We start from the raw sequence: 14,164 nt of genomic DNA, 5'->3' as shown, positions 1-14,164 counted from the left end.
ACCATTACACAGGAATTCCAAAATGCATCAGGATCCACTGCAAGTACTGTGACAGAAAACTTGGATTTCATGGTTGAGCGGCTGTTCATAAGCCACACATCATGCCGGTAGATGCCAAACGACACCTCGCTTGGTGTAAGGAGCGTTAACATTGGACGACTGAACAGTGGAAAAACGGTGTGTGGAGTGATGAATTATGGTACACAATGTGGCGATCCGATGGGAGGGTGTGGGTATGGCGAATGCCTGGTGACGTCATCTGCCAGCATGTGTAGTGCCAACAGTAAAATTTGAAGGTGGTGGTGTTATGGAGTGATCATGTTTTTCATGGAAGGGGCTTGCACCCTGTTGCTGAACACACTGCCAAACATGGCATCCTTCATTTCAATGACTGCTTCACAGCCTGTACCATATGAATCCTTCCCACGAACCCCAGCCTTTCTGAATTGTGGAGGTGAGACCTTTCCCCTGCAATATGTTCTATGTTCCCATAAACCTCGTGGCCTCAACCTTTGTTGGTCACTGTCCCTTCCCACCCCTTCTCTGTTCCCATTCCAGCACTCCACAGCCCTCATTCCTCCATCACACCCAGTCTTTTACTTCTCTTCTTTCCCCAGGAGATGACCTGTGGGATTTGCTGCAATAACCTTGCGACTCTGGCTAAAAATGGAGGTGAGATGTGAATATATGAACTCAACAAGAGAGTCCTGTTAGCCTCTCTCACCTCAATTCTCCAAAATCCTACCTACACGTGGTGCCCTTGTTAAGCTGAGCAACCCAGTGGGAGGTTGGGTAACCAACCCCAGTGGGAAACTGTGTCAGTGAGCCAACAGGATGTGGAGGACAGTTGAAGGCAATGGGAAACTACCACTGGAATTACTTCCCTTGTCGTTCATGGGATGGACCTCTTTGTACAATATTCTGGAGGTGAAACTTCCCCTCAATCAGATCTCCAGGAGGGGAATACAATGAGGACTCCAGAGATTAGGGAAAAGGAAGGAAGGAGAAGAAGAAGGAAGACTTATTGAGGATTCGGACTTGGAATGTTTTAACCCTTATCCAGGAAGGGAAATAAGAATGCCAAACGCCAAACATGAAATGACAAGAAACAAATTGTACGAACTCAGAATGTGTGAGGTGAAATGGGGTGGTTGTAGAGAACTATAAAGTGCAAACTTTTGAGTGTACTATTCAGGTGAAGATAAAAATGGAATGTATGGGGTTGGAATTTTGATAGGTAAAAGACTGAAGGACAAGGTTATCAAGGTTGAAAATGTTAGTGGAAGAAAAATTATGATGCCAGTGAAAGCGAGAAAGAAGGACTTAGTTGTCGTCCAGTTCTATATGCCAACAAGTAATCATTCAGATGAAGAGGTACAAGAATGTTATGAGAAGATAGAAAACTTAGCAGAGAGAGAGAGAGGGAAAAGAAATGTGTGTATCGTTATAATAGGTGATTGGAATGCTTGGCTAAAGAGTGTCAAAAGTTATCCAGGGCCAGATATTTATTCAGATCATAGATTAGCAGTAGCTGCAGTTCTAGTTTAATTGAAAACAACCTGGAAAGGACAGAAGAGAGAGCACATTAACTTTGAGAAACTGAAAGACAAAGGCAATCGTGAAAAATTAGAGAATGCATATTGTGAAATTATGATGCAAAGACAGGAAAGGGAATGCTCAGAAGAAAGATGAGATCATTTTAAAAATGGGATCAAAAAGAGAGCTAAGGAAATGCTCAGAGTCAAGGAGAGGAAAAAAGTAAAGAAAGAGTGGGTAACACCAGATATGATAACCAAGATGGATGACCGCAGGAAATAGAAAACTGTAAACACAGAAGAAGGAAAGCGCAACTACAGGAGGTTAAATAATGAATTAAGAAGGGAGATAGAAAAAGCAAAGGAGAAATGGCTGACAGAAAAGTGTAACAAGATAGAGAAATTAGAGAAAGAAGGAAAATATGATTTGATGTACAAAGAAGCAATGGATTTGACATCCATAGAAAAGAGAAACAACAACAGACTAAAGGTAGTAGAGGCAGCAGATGGTAAAATGGTGAGTGAACCCCAAAGAAATAATGAGAAGATGGGAAGAATACATAGAATGCCTATATGCTGCAGACAGCTGACCAAGTGAAGAAGAGCTTGGGACAGAAGAAGAAGATGATAAAGTTGCAGATGATGACAAAGGAAATGCAATACTAACAAATGAGATTGAAGCATCTATGAAGGAGATGAAAAATGGAAAGGCAATGGGAATTGATGAGATACCTGCAAAACTGTTGACATCATTGGAGAAAGAAGGGAAAAAGGGAATGGATTGAATTGTGTAATCAAATATACATGACAGGAAAATGGCAAAAGGACTTTACAGAAAGTATCTTAATACCTACAGAAAAGAAAAAGTACAGTAAAAAGTGTGAGGAACAGAGAACAGTGAGCCTGATATTGCATGCAGCCAAAGTCTTGCTGAGGACACACAACAGAAGGCTATATAGAGAGCTGAAGTCCATGATAGGAGATGAACAATTTGGTTTCAGCTGAGGAGTGGGAACTAGAGATGCCACTGGGCATAGGGGAGAGGTGCAGGGAGAAGAAAAAGAAGGTGTATATTGAGTTCATTGATCCTGAGGAGGCTTTTGACTGTGTCAGATGGGACAAACTGATGGAAATCCTAAGGAAACATGGAGTTGACTGGAGGGATAGATGGCTAATTAGAAATTTATATTTGAACCAGAGAGCAAAAGCAAGAATAGGATGTGTGACGAGTGAAGAAACTGAACTGGGAAGAGGTGTAAGACAAGGTTGTTGTTTATCACCAACACTGTTCAATATCTATCTGCAGGAAATTTTTAATGAAAGTTTTGATGGAAGGACAAGAGTTTGTATAGCGGGGTGGAGATGGAGTGTATAAGATCTGCAGATTAATGAAGGCAGAGAGTGCAAGAGAGATGAAACAAATGTTAGATGATCTAAACACAAAATTAGACGAGTATGGAATGAAGATTAACAAGAAGAAAATGAAAAGCATGGTAACTGGAGGAAAGGGGAGAAAATACCATTTGAAAATAGAGGGAGTTGAAATAGAGCAAGTGAATAACTTCAATTAACTGGGAAGTGTAATAATGGATGATATGTATTGCTCAACAGAAATTAGGAAAAGAATTGCAATGACAAAAGAAGGATTCAAAAGGAAACAGAAATTACTTTGTGGACCACTAAACAGAGATCTCAGGAAAAGACCTCCCAAATGTTACATCTGGAGCATTGCACAGTATGGTGCGGAGACCTGGCCATTGAGGAAGGAAGATGAAAGATGACTGGAGGCACTAGAGATGTGGATATGGAGAAGAATGGAAAAAGTGAAATGGGTAAACCGAGTAAGGACTGAAGAAGTATTACGAAGAAAAGGAGAAAGTCATCAGAAAGAGAAAACAGAACTGGATTGCACATTGAGGAGGGACTGTTTACTGTTTACTGAAGGAAAGAATAGAAGGAATGGTGGAGGGAAAAGGGGGAAGAGGAAAATGCTGGACAATATCAAAGGAGACAAATATTCAGAAGCAAAAAGACTGGCTATGGACAGACAAAAGTGGAAGAGGCTTAACCCGTGACAAGACTACTACTACTACTCCTCATTTCCACTATTCCCCACCCCTCACCACCCCTCCACTGGCCACCATCTAACCTCCCGACTGCACATAGCTGCCCTCCCTCTTTTCACCTCGTCCCCAATAGCACGTCACTGTCCACCACCCTCACCCTACTATCCCTCCCCCTCCCTGTCCCAACTTCCACCCGGTCACCACTCCCTTCATACACTGGTGCTGCTGCTTGCAGTGTGGCCAAGTTGCCTGAGAATGCAGATGCATTTGTGTGAGTGTGTACGTGCGTGTTTGTCGTGTAATTTTGACGAAGGCCTTACTGGATGAAAGCTATATTTGTGACAGTCTTTTTGTTGTGCCTATCTGTGACTCAGCATCTCCACTATATCGTGAGTAGCGACTTTCCTTTTCACAACATTTTTACATTCCACCCTGGATTTTCCATTGTTTGATTTTTTCCATATTGCTAGTCCATCCAGGATTTTCCACTATTTAGTATTATGAAGAAATTAACAGAAATGTCTGTACTGATACTTGTTGCCATGGCAACCAACTTACAAATGTGCAAACATATTGTAATGAACATATTCTTGTAAATGCCTCAATACAATAAAGTAGTGAGCACCTTAAATCAAGTGCTTAGCGTGCATAAGACATACCGACACTGAGTCTTAGATGGATACTCGTATACCACAATGGTAAGAGAGTGAAAAGAAAAAAAAAAGTTAGTGTACCTCTTGTCTTGATGCAGAAGTTCACCAGCTTAGTTTGTCAAAACATCACTGAAATTAACAAAAAATACCAGCAGACCTGGCTTTCATCATGTTGGCTACAGCAACTTGTTGATATCTTTGAACTGTTTTTTCATCTTTCTGTATGTCAATAACAAACATGTGCAGAGTGATTTAGTCAAGTTAATGCATGAATAATTACTTGCAACAAGTTAATGGTCTCAAAGAATAAATGAATTTCTACTCCAAGTAAAAAAGAAAATAGTTTTTAATTACAATTAAGGTAACTATAATAGTAATTGTAGTAGTAGTAGTAATAGTAGCTTTATTCATCCATAGATCTATTTTTAAAAGGATATAGGACATGTCAAAGTATTTACAAGTTTAGACCAATTTAAAATAAGCTAATTCGTATAGACATACATTTACAGACTTCTAGTTAGAGACAGTCATAAGATTTATTCCTGGTATACAACACCTCTTTTACAAACAACTTATTAAAGAATGCAATGCCACACTGTTCACTCATATCTCACTATCAGTCACTGCATGCACTATACACATATTCTTTCATAACACTTCTCTCACTACACACACAAAGACACCTGCACTGGTGATCTCTGGGGCATTTTCTGTACTGCAACTTCCCATTTGCTATCCAGAAAAACTGAGTCAGCATCCCTCTATAATGAGTGAGATGGTGAGCTCAGAAAGAGGAAGAGGTGTTAGTTTTGTGCTATGCATAGCTTGGGGGTAAGTTTTTTCCAGAAAAGGAAAAAAGAAGGAAAAAAGCATAGCGTGAAGGTATTATGCGGAATATTGTAATTTTTATAATCATTTTTATTATTAAATTGTATAACATTTTTTACCAAATCCCTACTCTGTTTTATCTAAGTAATTTTTCAACGTATAAAATGTATTGCATAACAGGTACTTTTTAGCTGTCTTTTTAAATAAGTGTATTTTTGCAATTTCTTTAATCTCTTTTGGTAAGTTATTGTACAGTTTTATTCCTTGGTATAAAATGCTGTTTTGAGTTTTATGTTTATTTTTTCTTGCTAAATGTAAGTTGAGTCTACCTCTTGTTCCATGGTCATGGACAGAGCTGTTTGTACAGTAATTACCAATGTTACTTTGGATGTGTACAACTGACTGGTAAATGTGTTCACACAGAGCAGTTAAAAACCACAGCATTGTGAACAGATCTTTACAATGAGCTCGACTATTGTTTTTTATTATTATTCTTATGGTTCTTTTCTGGAGTTTGAAAATTGTGTTCTTATTTTGTGAGTTTGTTCCCCAAAAAAGTATTCTGTAGGTAAGAACTGAGTGTACATATGAATAGTATGTGACTAAAAGACACTGCTTGTGACACACTGATGATAGGATTCATGCTGATGACATTCTGTTTGCAAGCACCTTTGGATATCCACACCACTTCAATTAAGAATTTAAGAATTCAGCATTCATTCTTAGAAATTTTGTATTTGTTACACAGTCTGTAGAGGTGCCATCAACATTTAATTTAACATTGTCATTTTCCCTCTTCAAACTGAAATTCATGGCATTGGTTTTCTCTGTGTTCAATGTCACTTTATTGCTTATTGACAAATCATAAACTTCCTTGAGAGTTTCATTTGCTTTCTCTGCAAGGAGTTCTCTTGTTTTCTCAGTGACTATAATATTGCTGTCATCAGCAAAGAGAATTTATCACCATGAGTAAAACTACTGGGAAAGTCATTCATGTATATCAGGAATAGTATTGGTCCTTATATGCTACCTTGCGGAACGCCTATAATGAAACTCCTCATTTACATGTTCTTCTTCCCAATTCATTACAATAAAAATTAGTTTCTAATAAACACTAGAGATTTTTTCTCTTACAAAGTTCACTGTATACAATTTTATACATATTAAGTTCAGTCAATAAATACAATGAAGAGATCTCTTAACAGGTACAGCATACAAACAAGAGAGCTAGTTGGAATATGTCTGATATCAAATAGAGCCCTGGTTAGAATATCAAAAACGTTATGAAAAGGATACATTGCTACTCGCCATAAAGATGGCACACTGAGCTGCAGACAGTCACAAAGAAAGGACTGTTACATACTGAGCTTTTGGCCACAGCGTTCTTGAGAAAGGAAACAAACACAAACACACACACAAACACACAGAGATACATTCACAAAAGCCAGCTAACCTCATGCCCTGTTTATAATCAGATGCCATATTGAGCAAGGCAGAGACAGCTGTCATTTGCGCATGAGGCGTGCTTGTTTGTATGTTTGTGTTTTCTTTCTGACTCAGGCTTCGGCCAAAAGCTAAATGTGTAACAGTCTTTTCATTGTGCCTGTCTGCAACTCAATGTGTCAACTTTATGGTGAGTAGCAATCTTATATCAAATAAAATTATACAGTCTGTGAAAAGGTTAATTAGTTGTCAATCACAGATAGTGGTCAAGCTTTTGGTGATTAAATTCTTTTTAAACATTGTGGTTTTCGACTGTCTACAGTACCCACCAGTCATCTGTAGTTAGAAAAATGGACTGGTTGGTTCTTGGCAGTGGTGCAAGGATGGGCCATCATCTGTTTGCATATGCTCTCATAACATGAAAAGGAGAAAAATATGACTGCATCAATATACGCTCTTACAGCTCCACTACCACATTTTAAAGTTCTTATTATACTACCCAAAGTAAATCTTTGATGTGCATGTTTTTTGACAGTCAAGCAGCACCCATATAAGATCAATAATAAAATACAGAAGAAAACGGATATACAAGAAAAAATGAAAGGAAGCATCTGACATCACTTGTGTAGATTGTAACCTTAGTAAAGCAATCATCAATCCGAAAACTGTTTTAAACCCCACAATGCTTTATTAGATATGGTCCTGTTGGAGGTGGTATGTCATTGCCTTCCTCTTGTCTTTGAACAGACTTACCAGCCAGTTATAGGAGTTTATACAGTTCAATGTGGAATCGGAATCATGGTACAACTCGACATTTTTCACACTGTAACCTTGCAGCATGCATAAATAAGGGAAAGATAGATGCCACTTACAGAAAAATTAAAAAGGCCTTATGAGAAAACAGAAGTGCGTGCACAAATATTAACAGCTCAGATGACAAGCCTGTACTAAGCAAAGAAGGGAATGCTGGGAGATGTAAGGAATGTCTAAATGGTCTATAAAGGGTAACAACCTTGAGGACAAAATCATAGAAAGAGCAGAAGTAGATAAAGATAACATGAGAGACAGAATAGCTCAAAAAAAACATTGGACAGAGTACTGAAAGACCTAAGTCAAAACAAGGCTCCAGGAATAGACAACATCCTGTCAGAATAATGGAGACCCTCGGGAGAGCCATCACCAACAAAATTATTCCACCTCGTGAAACAGGCAAAATACCCTCAGAATTCTATATGAATGTAATAATTCCAATTCCAAAGAAGACAGATTTTGACAGGTATGAATATAACTGAACTATCAGTTTAATATTCCACCTCCGTAACTGCATGTTCAGTGTGGATGGCTGTCATGCGGAGGACCAAGGTTCGATTCCCGGTACAGGGTGAACTCAGCCTCATAATGCCAACTGAGAAGCTACTTGACTAAATAGTATCAGCTCCATGGTATGGAAAGTCTGTCAAACAGCCAAGAGATAAGTGCGCTGACCACATTCTCCTCCATACCGCATGTGGATGGTGCCACGAAAAAGAGGATGACATGGTGCCTGATAGATAGCTCTTGGGCCTTCACAGTCTGGCGAGGAGCTCAAATGAAGTATAGTGTCAGCAACAGAAACACACAAAACTAAATGAATACTTTGCTAGCTTTCAGAAGAAATTCTTTGATGGGCTAGAGTACAAATGTGAGCTCCTTGTTAGGCTGTGAAGGTCCAAGGGATGCCTACAGGCCACTAAACATTGTAGAGAGATATCAAGTCTTGAGTACAGTAAGCAGATTCAAGTGGTAGAGGTTACCCTCGAAACAGCTCTCCACAAATACGCAATAATTTTCTCCATGGCTACTTTTTTTTAAAGAGAGAGAGAGAGAGAGAGAGAGAGAGAGAGAGAGAGAGAGAGAGAGAGAGAGAGAGAACGACAAAAACGAGCATTTAAACTGATGTATAATAATACAGTACAGTTAGCAATGTAATTTCAAGTTGAGTGTTTAAACAAAATGATGAAAATTGCAAATATTGTATTTCTTAGGCCTACAGCACTTAAATTATTACAAATGTGATATTGTACTTCACAGAAATAAAAATCTGACCCACAGAAGATGACACACTCGTGTCGAAACATGTCTGGGTAAATATAAAAATAAACTACTTGTGTTTACATAAGGCTGATTTCGAAAACAACCCAGTTTTTAAATCGCAAACACAGAAGAATGAAAAGATGAGCTACAAATCTTAGTAAAATGAGTGATTCCTAACTGTTGCAGTGGGCTAGGCATGACGCCTTCAAGCAATTACTTCAACCAATAATGTAACGCAATTCTGTAAACCCCTCCTATGGTAATGCATCAGTGTTGTAACACCTCTGTAGGCAGGTACTGGTTTCACCTGCAGCTGTGAATGCTTCACAGCTGAAAGCTGGCAACAGTGCTGTGAGCTGTCACAGAGTTTCTTACATCATCTTGACTATAGGTTGAAGTAGTTATACAGAGAAGAAGCTGCTCATTCAGAAAAAGGCTACTGCGAAGAGATGCATCAAATCTGTCTTTGGACTGAAGACCACAACAACTGAAATTGAAAACGTAATATACTGAGTGTATTCTTACCAAGAACTCTACTTTTCTCAAGAAAAATAAATACATAAACAAATAACAGAAAACAATACATTTAAGAGAAGGGGCTGTAATTGTTGATGCCTCTTCTGTGACCTTTCTCAATTAAGAAATTTATAAAAGACTTGTATCAGTCTCTCTAGAAAATTGCCCTAACTTCACGCTAAATTACATTTTTTATGATGGAACTACATATTACTGAGAACAACTCAGAGGAATTTTACTGAACATGTAATCAACACCAGAGGATTTCATGGTGTATAAAATGTATAATTTTTTTATCTTTAGAAGTTACCAGTGACCCCCCAACCCCCAAATCTCCATACAGATAGCACTAAGTATCTATGACTGGATGACTTGCCTGGCATAGTGGTAATTTTGTTTAAGGGACAGGGCGTAGAGTTATGATTAAAATCAGAGAACATATTAGATAACTGAATAGCATCACTTTCACACAAATTAAATGATTCAGGCAGCACATCCCACTTGCTGGTGTACTGCAGCATCTAAAAGCATGAGCAGACTACCCAACTGCAACCTGCCAACAATGTAAGCCTCACTACAAAGGCTCCGCAGCTGCTCATTTTTTGATGGAGTGGTCGCACCACTGCTCTGCGAGTATCAAACTCCGTACGGTAGTTCCTGTTCCTGAGAGCAGCCTTAACACATCAGACAGAAAAATGTGTGACTCAGTGTTTTGTTCTAGGTGTTTCAACTGGACATCACTTTGGCAAAATGCATCTCCCTAGCCAGTTATTCAGTCAGGAAAACCTACAGTTTAACATGAAACCCAAAACGTGTTTCATTTGTGGCAAATCTCCATATCACTGAGAGCTGAGTGCCAAGTTAAAAAGAAAGATTAAAAATCCGTGGTCCCATAATGTTCCCATTACCGTGCACATGTTTTACCACTACACCACCAAGCCTGACTATGATTCTACTCTTGAAATTGACACCTTAACACCTACAGTTTAACATGGAATACAAACCACATTCCGCTTCTGAAGAATGTCCACATCAATGAGGGCTAATGCTAGGTTAAAAGACAGTGAAACATCTGTGTTCCACCAGGATTCGATCCCAAGACCTTTTGGTTTCCAGGCACATGCTGTACAGGAAGACCACCAGTCCCGACTCGGATTCTGTTCAAGGTCTGAGGAGGGCAAGGAGGAGAAGATTAGTTTTTAACATCCCGCTGACAATGAGGTCATTTGAGATGGAGCATAAGTCCAGATTAGGGAAGAATGGGGAAGGAAATCGGCCATGCCCTTTCAAAGCATACATCCCGGCATTTGCCTGAAGCGATTTTGGAAACTCAAGGAAAATCTAAAACAGGACTGCCAGACGCAGGTTTGAGCTGTTGTCTTCTTGAATGTGAGTCTAGTGAGCTAACCACTGCGCTACCCGTTCAGTGCTCAGGCTTTGCTGTTGTGTGGAATTGTGGCAGTTTTATTGCTAGATGGCACTCCCATCATTTTCACAGTTGGGTGAACTTCATTTCATCACAATTCAGTCAATTTCCACAAAATATTTATAAAATTATATACACGGTCTTCCTCTAGTTAAAACCAGATCAAAATCCCTACAGCAGGTTACCCAAAACATACAGACAGATGTGAGCAGGGAACTTCACTTTACATAGAGAGAGAGAGATAGATAGATAGAGAGAGAGAGAGAGAGAGAGAGAGAGAGAGAGAGAGAGAGAAGAGAAGAGAAGGAAAGGGACAGAAGGCAGCCAGCCCTCACTTACATCTACTTGTTTGTCCAGATAAACAGACAGACTGGGCCCAAGCTTCTTCACTGCCATCACACAAAGAATTGCCACTGAAATTCCAGTGTAATAGTTGTGCTCAAGAACATATATTTCCTTGGAGAGAAGATACGATGACACAGTTGTTCCGAACACGTACGGTCCTGCCACAAAGACATATTCATTAGCAACACAGGCACGATTAAACTAAAGTCAGGTATTTTGTAGGCTACAAAACACACTCTTAACATACGTACACACATATCTTATCATACGAAGCATAGGAAAAAGCGACACACAGAGGAGAACATCACATAATGGAAACTATACTCAACAGAATTATGATGCAGTCTCATCAAATATTTTTAACTATTTTCCACAGATTTTATATTATGTTGTGAGGAGAAGAATATTAAATTCTTCTCATTTGTGTCCCTTACAAAGTACAGAAAAGCAGTATCCTGTGGCCGCAGTGTTAGTAAGTCAGAACTGAAAGCAGCCAACTCATACAAACAGATGGTTGTAACAAATTGTGGGGATAAAAAATGAAAGGATCACATACGCTCAGGCTCAGTCGCACGTAAAGTAGGTGATAGACATCAGTTCGTTGGTAGGATACTGGGAAATTTCAGTCAGTCTAGTAAGAAGACTCCTTAAACATGACTTTTTATTTATTTGTTTGACCTTAGGTGATATTCGCCAATTAGGCTAACCAGCTACTGTATTTAATTTGTTTAAAAACCACGTACATTTTCATGGTTTACTGGTTACATATTCTGTTATACTGACACCCATATATAACCATTTGAGACAAATGTATCTAAATACTGATGTCTGTGACTTCACATATATTCCTGTAATGTGGTAAATCCTTATATCTTTTGTACGAAATAGGACAGTAACAGACGTCAGCAATGAAACCTGCAGCTGGTTCAACTTTCAATGTACGAGGGTTCAAACTTAAATAGTGGCAGCTATTTATTCACAACTGATACAAAAGAGTTACACGTTTGCATCTGTTACTGTCCTTCAAAGTAGTCACCAACGTTGTGTAGAACCCGTTGCCAGCGATGTGGAAGGTGTAGTACACCATCAGCACAGCCTATTCTGTTGATGGTGCGAATGGAGCGGTCTAGTGCCTGTCGAATATCTGGAACAAGATTGTGCTGTATGCGCCCACGCATTGTTGTGCAAAATGATGGGTGGATTGCACAGAAAGTGTCACCGCTTCTTTCGAAAAGCTGGTCGAAGGTGATGTTCCAAAAAGGAACAGTAATACTGTGCACTGATGGTCTACTGTGGAGGAACGTAATGCATTAGGATAACACTATCACAGTCATACACGAGAATCACCACAACTTTTACCACACTGGGGCTCTGATGCACTTTCGACTTCAGTGGCGACTCATAATGATGCCATTTGTTGGACTGGCGTTTCAGTTTTGGTTTGTACAATGTGGCCCATGTCTCATCCAGTGTTATGATATGGCATAAGAAAGCCTCTTCAATTCGCTCGTAGCACTCCAAGTGCATCTGAGCAGCATCGTAAAGCATCCATTTATGCACTTCCGTCAAGTCATGTGGAACCCATCGTGATGCAATTTTTCGCATGCCCAGGCGTTCCTTCATGACGCAAAGCACAGTCATATGCGCTAATTCGCTTTTGTGGGCGAGCTCACGAATCGTATGGCATCGATCACTGTCCAGTAACGCGGCAACAGCATGCATGTCTCCTTCAGAGATGCAAGGATGACCTGCCCGATGCATGTCAGCCACAGTTTGCCAGCCTTCGTTGAAGGCCTTAACGCAACGTGCCACTGTTCTGTACAGCAATGCCAATTCCCTGCACGTATCTTGAAGACCATGATGACACTGTCATTCTGTACAACCTCTGCACATTCAACCTTGATCCAACTCCATTGTCCCTGTTTCGAAAACATAGTGACACCATGTTAGACCGCTCACTCACAAATGACAATGTTTCCCTCGATTGTCCACATGCCGGTGATATGGGATGGGCGAATCCATTTGCTCGGAGGTAAGGTAGGTATGTCGACAACGTGTGCTATTAGTAACAATAGTAGATTCCACTGCATAGTGTCTCCACAGCAGTGTTGCCACTATTTAAGTTCCAACCTACATAGTTACATTTGCTGTGTCCAATATTTGGTATTTGCCAATACTGTGTTATTTAAGTCAGCTTCTTCATCATTGTCATGGCTGCATGTTGTTGAATTGATAACTTTATAAAGGTGAGCTCTGGTGCCATTCACTCACACTGATTCAATTAAACCACAATTTCCTCAGCAGTTCCTATTGAAAACGCATCTAAAACCTTCCTTAGTTCCTTTGAGTAATTGTTGCCTCACTGCTCCATTCTTCCTGTGTTTGGCGGTATATTTTCCATATAAAATCACTACAGGGAAGTCTCATTCCTTGGAATGTGCTATAGCTAAACTTTCCGTAGCATACATGTCAGCTATTTGATTTTCAATGATGGCTATATGTCCTCTGATCCACAAGATGGCATCTGTACATCTTGTATATAATCTGGGATGGTCATATTCTGGTATTCAGTTTCTATCCTATGGAAAGCGCTTTTTAGAGCCTCTTAAACTTTTTGAAATTCTTTCCTTATTCAATAGGCAACTGCTCTGTGAATTATTAATTTTCAGAACTATAAATGGATGCTTCATTAGGTATAGCATACCACCCCATAGTCTTTTTTAACGTGCAGTAGAAATGATATCCTTTTCCTTCAAGTGCCTTGGAGCCTTCTGTGTAAATATGGATGTAATTTGGCAACCTGTTTTCCATGACAGACAGTGTTGTTTGTTCACTACAAATCACTTATGCGTACCATAGAACAATATTGCTCAAGTGGGATCCATACCAAATACATCTAGCAGCGGACATTAAATATACAAGGTGATTATTATTAACATTTAAAAACCTCCAAAGCAACATAGACAACACTAAAACAACTAATTTAATACAAGACACATGGGGCCGCAAATGTCAGGAAATGCCCCACAAGTGGATGACAAATTTTGAACATAAGACATCGCAAGATGTAACCAAGCAAAAGCTCTTACTATTCTGTGTTTCTTTCCTTTTGTCCCTTCTTTTTTGTTAACATAGTCTTTTTAGTAGAGAAAATGCGGTTATTGACTGGTAACAACACAATTTGGAAGCTTGTACTCATTTTCTTGTGATGCAACACAGTAGGTTTTTGTTGTACTGCACTTTGGAATAAACCAGTGGAAACTGTAAGACTGATAAATA

At 39.4% G+C, this 14,164-nt stretch overlaps 1 protein-coding gene across 1 annotated transcript in view; it reads right to left on the bottom strand.

The window, feature by feature from the left end:
* LOC126291650 (ATP synthase subunit b, mitochondrial-like) overlaps window positions 1-14,164 on the bottom strand; it is a 61,332-nt gene that overhangs the window by 14,118 nt on the left and 33,050 nt on the right. Inside the window, exon 3 of the mRNA XM_049985215.1 lies at window positions 10,880-11,043. Within this exon, the coding sequence (XP_049841172.1) occupies window positions 10,880-11,043 (164 nt within the window). The remainder of the gene's footprint in view (window positions 1-10,879; window positions 11,044-14,164) is intronic.

This window comes from Schistocerca gregaria, chromosome 9 (genome assembly GCF_023897955.1).
Source record: "Schistocerca gregaria isolate iqSchGreg1 chromosome 9, iqSchGreg1.2, whole genome shotgun sequence".
In the NCBI taxonomy this organism is placed as follows: domain Eukaryota; kingdom Metazoa; phylum Arthropoda; class Insecta; order Orthoptera; family Acrididae; genus Schistocerca; species Schistocerca gregaria.
This window is presented reverse-complemented; position numbering and strand designations above follow the sequence as displayed.